The sequence below is a fragment of the Salmo salar genome, chromosome ssa16 (assembly GCF_905237065.1).
Source record: "Salmo salar chromosome ssa16, Ssal_v3.1, whole genome shotgun sequence".
Taxonomy (NCBI): Eukaryota; Metazoa; Chordata; class Actinopteri; order Salmoniformes; family Salmonidae; genus Salmo; species Salmo salar.
Window position 1 is genome coordinate 72,997,703 of NC_059457.1, and position 9,183 is coordinate 73,006,885.

The following is a 9,183-nucleotide window of genomic DNA, read 5'->3' on the forward strand; positions in this document are numbered from 1 at the left end:
GTAATGAATACGCTATTGTCCGGTTGGAATATTATCAATTATTTATGCTAAAAACACCCTAAGGATTGATTGTAAACATCGTTTGACATGTTTCTACAAACGGTAATGGAACTTAGCTGTATAGCTTGCATTGATGGCTGAGCTCTGTACTCAGAATACTGAACAATGTGCTTTCTCCGTAAAGTTATTTTGAAATCTGACACAGCGGTTGCATTAAGAAGTAGTGTATCTATAATTGTTTAAATAATTGTTATATATTTTGTCAACGTTTATGATGAGTATTTCTGTAAATTAATGTGCACATTCACCGGAAGTTTTGGGAGGCAAACATTTTCTGAACATCACGCGCCAATGTAAAATGCTGTTTTTGGATATAAATATGAACTTGATCGAACAAAACATACATGTATTGTGTAACATGATGTCCTATGAATGTCATCTGATGAAGATCGTCAAAGGTTAGTGCTTAATTTTAGCTGTATTTCTGGTTTTTGTGACGCCTCTCCTTGCTAGGAAAATGGCTGTGTGGCTTTTCTTGTTTAGGTGGTGCCCTAACATAATCTAATATTTTGCTTTCGCTGTAAAGCCTTTTTGAAATCGGACAATGTGGTTGCATTTAAGGAGAAGTGTATCTTTAAAATGGTGTAAAATAGTCGTATGTTTGAGAAATTTGAATTATTAGATTTTTGATGTTTTGTATTTTGTGCCCTGCTATCCCATTGGCTTTTGGCTAGGGGTCCCGCTGGCGGAACGTCTGTCCTCAACAGGTTTTAAGAGTGTAGAGCAACAACAGGGAAAAAGGACAAACTAACTAGGAACAAGAAAAAAAAGCACAAGACGCTTCTTGAATGGCACAAATCAGATCCTTTATCAGAAGTTTAAGAGGGAATATTCAGAGATTAAAATGTCCTACTATGAATTCTTTAAAAGACGTATTTTGGGTTATAAAGCTAACAGTCCAGGAAAGGGACACATGCCTCTGCAAAACCCACGCCAACCTCCAGTTCATGGCGGACAAACTACAGCATCACAAAGTGATCAGCTGCAACAACATTGAGAACCTCATTGAGTCTTTGCAGAGAACTACCTGTGTAAATACACCAGTGAAATCCAGGCAATTCACTTTGGCGATTCTCACAAGTAGTTCTCACGACTCTCCACACCTGTGTTGGATTTATTATTTTATTTCACTTTTATTTAACCAGGTAGGCCAGTTGAGAACAAGTTCTCATTTACAACTGCGACCTGGCCAAGATTAAGCAAAGCAGTGCGACAAAAACAACACAGAGTTACACATGGGATAAACAAACGTACAGGCAATTACACAATAGAAAAGTCTATGTACAGTGTGTGCAAATGTAGTAAGAATTAGGGAGGTAAGGCAATATATAGGACACAGAGGCGGAATGATAGAGGTGCAGATGATGATGTGCAAGTAGAGATACTGGGGTGCAAAAGAGCAAAATAAAAATAAAATAAAATAAAATAACATGGGGATGAGGTAGTTGGGTGTGATATTTACAGATGGGCTGTGTACAGGTACAGTGATTGGTAAGCTGCTCTGACAGCTGATGCTTAATTAAAGTTAGAGAGGGAGATATGTCTCCAGCTTCAGTGATTTTTGCAATTCGTTTCAGTCATTGGCAGCAGAGAACTGGAAGGAAAGGCGGCCAAACGGGGAGTTGGCTTTGGGGATGACAAGTGAAATATACCTGCTGGAGCACGTGCTACGGGTGGGTGCTGCTATGGTGACCAGTGAGCTGAGATAAGGCATGGCTTTACCTAGCAAAAACTTATAGATGACCTGGAGCCAGTGGGTTTGGCGACGAATATGTAGCGAGGGCCAGCCAACGAGAGCATTCAGGTTGCAGTGGTGGGTAGTATATGGGGCTTTGGTGACAAAACAGATGGCACTGTGATAGACCACATCCAATTTGCTGAGTAGAGTGTTGGAGGCTATTTTGTAAATTACATGGCCGAAGTCAAGGATTGGTAGGATAGTCAGTTTTACAAGGGGATGTTTGGCAGCATGAATGAAGGAGGCTTTGTTGCGAAATAGGAAGCCGATTCTAGATTTAATTTGGGATTGGAGATGCTTAATGTGAGTCTGGAAATGGAGTTTACAGTCTAACCAGACACCTATGTATTTGTAGTTGTCCACATATTCTAAGTCAGAACCGTCCAGAGTAGTGATGCTAGGCGGGCAGCAATCGGTTGAAGAGCATGCATTTAGTTTTACTAGCATTTAAAAGCAGTTGGAGGCCATGGAAGGAGTGTTGTATGGCATTGAAGCTCGTTTGGAGGTTAGTTAAGACAGTGTCCAAAGAAGGGCCAGAAGTATACAGTATACAGCAGCAAGAGCGACATCATTGATATATACAGAGAAAATAGTCGGCCGAGAATTGAACCCTGTGGCACCCCCATAGGGACTGCCAGAGGTCCGGACAACAGGCCCTCCGATTTGACACACTGAACTCTATCAGAGAAGTAGTTGGTGAAGCAGGCGAGGCAATCATTTGAGAAACCAAGGCTGTTGAGTCTGCCGATAAGAATGCGGTGATTGACAGAGTCGAAAGCCTTGGCCAGGTCGATGACGACGGCGGCACAGTACTGTCTTATCGATGGTGGTTATGATATCGTTTAGGACCTTGAGCGTGGCTGAGGTGCACCCATGACCAGCTCGAGAAACCAGATTGCATAGTGGAGAATGTACGGTGGGATTCAAAATGGTCGGTGATCTGTATGTTAACTTAATTTGGGTGAAGGAGAAGTGGGGGGGGGGGCTTGGGCAAGTTTTTGCAGGGGGTGCAGAGCTGTTGGCCGGGGTAGGGGTAGCCAGGTGGAAAGCATGGACAGTCGTAGAAAAATGCTTATTTAAATTCTATATTATCGTGGATTTATCGGTGGTGACAATGTTTCCTAGCCTCAGTGCAGTGGGCAGCTGGGAAGAGGAGCTCTTATTCTCCATGTACTTTACAGTGTCCCAAAACTTTTTGGAATTAGTGCTACAGGATGCACATTTTTGTTTGAAAAAGCTAGCCTTAGCTTTCCTAAGTGACTGTGTATATTGGTTCCTGACTTCCCTGAAAAGTTGCATATCGTGGGGGCTATTTGATGCTAATGCAGTACGCCACATGATGTTTTTGTGCTGGTCAAGGGCAGTCAAGTCTGGGGTGAACCAAGGGCTAGATCTGTTCTTAGTTCTACATTTTTTGAATGGGGCATGCTTAGTTAGTGCTAAATACGGCTGCTAGAATCCTGACTAGAACCAAAAAATGTGATCATATTACTCCAGTGCTAGCCTCCCTACACTGGCTTCCTGTTAAGGCAAGGGCTGATTTTAAGGTTTTACTGCTAACCTACAAAGCATTACATGGGCTTGCTCCTACCTATGTTTCCGATTTGGTCCTGCCGTACATACCTACACGTATGCTACGGTCACAAGACGCAGGCCTCCTAATTGTCCCTAGAATTTCTAAGCAAACAGCTGGAGGCAGGGCTTTCTCCTATAGAGCTCCATTTTTATGGAATGGTCTGCCTACCCATGTGAGAGACGCAGACTCGGTCTCAACCTTTAAGTCTTTACCGAAGACTCATCTCTTCAGTGGGTCCTATGATTGAGTGTAGTCTGGCCCAGGAGTGTGAAGGTAAACGGAAAGGTTCTGGAGCAACGAACCGCCCTTGCTGTCTCTGCCTGGCCGGTTCCCCTCTCTCCACTGGGATTCTCTACATCTAACCCTATTACAGGGGCTGAGTCACTGGCTTACTGGTGTTCTTCATGCCGTCCCTAGGAGGGGTGCGTCACTTGAGTGGGTTGAGTCACTGACGTGGTCTTCCTGTCTGGGTTGGCGCCCCCCCTTGGGTTGTGCCGTGGCGGAGATCTTTGTGGGCTATACTCGGCCTTGTCTCAGGATGGTAAGTTGGTGTTTGAAGATATCCCTCTAGTGGTGTGGGGGCTGTGCTTTGGCAAAGTGGATGGGGTTATATCCTGCCTGTTTGGCCCTGTCCGGGGGTATCATCGGATGGGGCCACAGTGTCTCCTGACCCCTCCTTTCTCAGCCTCCAGTATTTATGCTGCAGTAGTTTATGTGTCGGGGGGCTAGGGTCAGTCTGTTATATCTGGACTTTTTCTCCTATCTTATCCGGTGTCCTGTGTGAATTTAAGTATGCTCTCTCTAATTCTCCTCTTTCTCTCTCTCAGAGGACCTGAGCCCTAGGACCATGCCTCAGGACTACCTGGCATGATGACTCCTTGCTGTCCCCAGTCCACCTGGCTGTGCTGCTGCTCCAGTTTCAACTGTTCTGCCTGCGGCTATGGAACCCTGACCTCTTCACCAGACGTGCTACCTGTCCCAGACCTGCTGTTTTCAGCTCTCTAGAGACAGCAGGAGCGGTAGAGCTACTCTCAATGATCGGCTATGAAAAGCCAACTGACATTTACTCTTGAGGTGCTGACTTGTTGCACCCTCGACAACTACTGTGATTATTATTATTTTACCTTGCTGGTCATTTATGAACATTTGAACATCTTGGCCATGTTCTGTTATAATCTTCACCTGGCCCAGCCAGAAGAGGACTGGCCACCTCTCACTGCCTGGTTCCTCTCCAGGTTTCTTCCTAGGTTTTGGCCTTTCTAGGGAGTTTTTCCTAGCCACCGTGCTTCTACACCTGCATTACTTGCTGTTTGGGGTTTTAGGCTGGGTTTCTGTCCAGCACTTTGAGATAACAGCTGATGTAAGAAGGGCTATATAAATAAATGTGATATTTAAGATGGTGAGGAAAGCACTTTTAAAGAGCAACCAGGCATCCTCTACTGACGGGATGAGGGTCAATATCCTTCCAGGATACCCGGGCCAGGTCGATTAGAAATATACCACAAATGATAGTTTCACTTTGCTCACTGAGCGCTTCCGTGCGGATGACCCCTTTGCTATCCGGGCCCATCTCTCAAAAACTCTGGCCTACTTCCTTGAGCTATGACCATCGGCTACTTTTGGAATGTTTAACAAGAGTTGTTATTCAAAATGTTTGCAATAAAATATTGTTTGTGTTTTTTTTTTTTAACATAGATGTCCACCACACCATGTCATTCCCCCACACCCATATATTTTAGGTACATTATATTATGTATAACTTACATTGATTTGTTTTATATAGGGAAATTATCATAATCTACAAAAAAAAAGGTTGGGTGGAAATATCTTATTTTTCATTATCTTTTTCATCTGTCACAAAGGCAAGTCTATAAATTCAGGCGTCATGTTGAATTGTTAATATAGGAAAACCTTGAATCACTTAATATACAAATGTATAAGAAATGTGTTAAATTAATTATATATTTCATTAACTAAAATTGATGTTTAATGACATGATGGAAATAAAATTTTGTCTATGGCGGTCTGAGAAAAATATATATATTCCTGAATAGGACGATAGCAGCCATTATCAGATATTTTTCTAGACAAATCAAAGACAATTATAATACTGGTAAAATGGTGTTTCAATAACTTTTCATTTCTGAAAGCTTGCAGGGCCAAAGTACCCTAAATTGCAGAATCACCCAGCTACATACCGGTAAGTTACAATCAAACAATAGCCACACAACAGTTTCAACCAGTTAATTACTCAAAAGCCATGCAGGGTAGTGTAAAAATGTCATTAATATGTCATCTGCAGGACATGTGACATGCTGACAATTTATTTTGATGGAGTGGGTTCTTTAACAAGCATGCATCTACATCAGTGAACAAAAACAAAACAGACAAACCAAAACATTGTGGCATTACATATTCCTGTTGATCCTTATGAAATGAAGGAAGTGTATGCAGAGGTGTAGGACACTTTCCAACACTTTTAGAGTACACCTTCCTCCCTTCACAGATGTACGGATGTGTATACATTAGTTTAGTGAAAGCAAGATAATCACTCTTTTAAAGCAGTTTCACCAACAAGATCGGGGATGATTACATCAATGACCTGTAATGGTACCCTAGGTGCTCTGGAGCTGCCCAGACAACTATAACCACACACACCCACACACACACACCACTAGAGAGCAGTCTTTTCAAACAGCTCTTACACTAAAAGGGCATTATGAGTATTTTCACAATTTCATAGTATTCTTCCAACCTCAGTGTGGAAATATTATATAAAACACTGGGGGGGGGGGGGAACGACATTTTTGACTGCACATAGGTCCACAGTATTATGAACTTTACCAAGTTGCAGGACATAGTACTTCTAAAGTAGATTCTCAGACCAGAATACTTTCTGCCACTCTGGTTCAGGCCCACTCCCTGTCCAGTATTCCATACTCCAACAGAGGCTGGTCACTCATCAGCTGAGCCACACTCACAAACCCTACAGTCTGAGAGAGAGAGAGAGAGAGAGAGACACTAGTATGGTTACACCAGGCACTACTGTACCCGATCTTGTCCAATAAGAATGGGTGTCATTTTTATTTTCTGTTGTAAAATGTTCTGCTACGTGACCCTTATGTTGTTCCACTATACCCCACAGTGCCCTCTAGTGGTTCCCACCTCCACTAGCGCCACTGCCAGAGACGACCAGATGATGAGATGCAGAACAAAAAGCAAGGCCTCCTCCAGCTTCACCTGGCAGCCCTGAGGGAGAGGACACACACACACACACACACACACACACACACACACACACACACACACACACACACACACACACACACACACACACACACACACACACACACACACACACACACACACACACACACACACACACACACACACACACACACACACACACACACACACACACACACACACGTGTAAGGGGAGTGACATCTCATTGGAATTAAATGCTGCCCAGGTGTGTATGCATGTACATACCTTTGGATCACCACAGAGAGCCAGGGCTGGTGTGTGTGTGTGTGTATATGTATATATGTATGTAATATGTATGTATGTATGTATGTATGTATGTATGTATGTATATACACACATACCTTTGGATATAGTAGCCCGGGCAGCTCCAGGGTACCATTACAGGTGTGGTAGGTGGAATTACAGCAGCTGCGAGGTACACTGCCCTGCCCACTGTGGTTAAACCAGGGCGTGGCCAACCAGTCACGGTAGTCATAGATTCCACAGCACCGTAACTGGAGAGGATTCACATCACAGATAGTCATTAGATCAGTTCAGATTCTCTCCCCCCCCACACACACACACCTCTTTCTGTGTGGCGTCCACAGCGTCGGAGTATGGGTCCTGACTGCTTCCTGTGTATCTTTGAAAAACACTACTGAAGGGAGCCAGCTCAGAGTCCACCTGAAAGCAGGTCAGTCACATCATGTTATTTATCATAAGTATAACATACAGTGAGTGTACAAAACATTAAGGACACCTTCCTAATTTTGAGTTGCACCCCGCACTTTTGCCCTCAGAACAGCCTCCATTCCTCGGGACATGGACTCTACAAGGTGTCGAAAGTGTTCCACAGGGATGCTGGCCCATGTTGACTCCAATGATTCCCACAAGTTGGCTGAATGTCCATTGGGTGGTGGACCATTCTTGATAAACACGGGAAACTGGTGTGAAAAAAAACAGCAGCATTGCAATTCTTGACACAAACCGGTGCACCTGACACCTACTACCATACCCTGTTCAAAGGCACTTCAATATTTTGTCTTGCCCATTCACCCTCTGAATGGCACACATACACAATCCATGTCTCAAGTCTTAAAAATCATTTTTTAACCTGTCTCCACCCCTTCATCTACACTGATTGAAGTGGATTTAACAAGTGACATCGATAAGGGATCATAGACTGACCAGCTGAAAGCTATGTCATGGAAAGAGAAGGTGTCCTCATTGTTTTGTACACTCAGTGTAGAATGTTAAATATGGGGATGTGTGCACTTTTGGTAGTTTTGTAAAGCCATATAGATCTAAGTACCTTCCCTGCGTTGACATAGGCCAGAGCAGCAGCAGTCGCCTCCAGGCAGAAAACCATGACCAGCAGATAGACAAACTGAAATGGCCAAACACCATGACAACAGATAAGATGATAAGCTGTATCCCAAACTGTAGAGGAAGCATAGCATCAGAGCTATGAAAAGCAAAAATACAGACATTTTATTATATTCAGACACATGCAAAAACTCACCACACCCTGTAGCAAGGCTGACTTTCTGAGGGACACCCAGATGCCCAGTCCTCCGCTGGCCAATAGGAGAGTAGCGCTGGCCAGAGCTAGGCATGCTGGGAGGATGATGTATGTGTGGGCGAAGAAGAGGCCATTGTGTCTGTAGTTCAACAACAGGTACATACCACTCAGACCTACCACCAGACCTGCCAGCTAGAGATGGAGGGAGACAGTGTTTATCATATCATTCAGTAGTAAATCATTCTTGTGATGGTGCAGTGCAGAAATAACTAATTTAAAACAAATCTTATTTGAAGAAACGTTAATGTATATCTTTCAGAAAATATGTGTGTGCTCTTGTAAAAGAATGAAATCCCACTAGCGCTGAGGCTTTCTTAGTTCTCACGGAATCACACACACACACACACACACACACACACACACCCCTTTTCAGTTAGTCACGTGGATTCAACCGCATCGAGGCAATTCATCTGTAAACAGAAGCGAGACAAAGAGCGGTGGAAACACTTCATGACATATTCTAAGCTGTTGGCTAGATAATGCAAAGCAAATTCTGTCTTAACAATATACATTATAGTTTTTCAGTGGATAAAATGAACAATACATATCAAGAGTGCATAGAAATATGCAATAGGCTGAAGTTAAATATTACAATACGTATAATAATTTGCCATTCCTTGACGTATGTTAGCGTAAACAGTTTTACAGGACGTACAAAGCAGAAGCACATTATGGTCAGCGGTGTATCGGATTTGCTTAGTGCTGTAAGATCTTACCCATAGAAATTGGCAAGTTATCTGAATAACTATTTTTAAAGCTCGTCGTCTTGTTTCACCCATTTTATCTCAAACAGCAGTGCTCTGTGTGTTTGAAGAAGTTATACATTTACTTAGTCACAGGGTTTACTCCATACAGCACAGACATTCCACCACAGCAGAATGTCAAGTTGTAATATGAAGAAACAAAACAAGGTGGAAAAATAAAGTTAACCAATTCAAAATCAAAAGTGTGCACTCATAACTTACCGTTTTTCTCCAACCG

The 9,183-nt window shown here is 43.1% G+C and overlaps 1 protein-coding gene across 4 annotated transcripts in view; it reads right to left on the reverse strand.

Annotated features, from left to right (window-relative positions):
• Positions 1–5,642: 5,642 nt before the first annotated feature.
• The window catches only part of tspan37 (tetraspanin 37), a 3,808-nt gene continuing 267 nt past the window's right edge, over positions 5,643–9,183 (reverse strand). Inside the window, exons 1-9 of one of the 4 annotated variants that reach the window (XM_045697719.1) lie at positions 9,168–9,183; positions 8,919–9,002; positions 8,566–8,612; positions 8,143–8,334; positions 7,933–8,007; positions 7,206–7,304; positions 6,983–7,135; positions 6,540–6,623; positions 5,643–6,367 (exon numbers count right to left, since the gene is read on the reverse strand). The exon at positions 9,168–9,183 is cut by the window's right edge and continues 251 nt beyond it. In XM_045697719.1, coding sequence (XP_045553675.1) covers positions 6,284–6,367; positions 6,540–6,623; positions 6,983–7,135; positions 7,206–7,304; positions 7,933–8,007; positions 8,143–8,304 — 657 coding nt within the window. In that variant the 5' untranslated portion in view covers positions 8,305–8,334; positions 8,566–8,612; positions 8,919–9,002; positions 9,168–9,183 and the 3' untranslated portion in view covers positions 5,643–6,283. The remainder of the gene's footprint in view (positions 6,368–6,539; positions 6,624–6,982; positions 7,136–7,205; positions 7,305–7,932; positions 8,008–8,142; positions 8,335–8,565; positions 8,613–8,918; positions 9,003–9,167) is intronic. The other 3 variants (XM_014150374.2, XM_045697720.1, XM_014150376.2) reach the window with 3 other exon arrangements.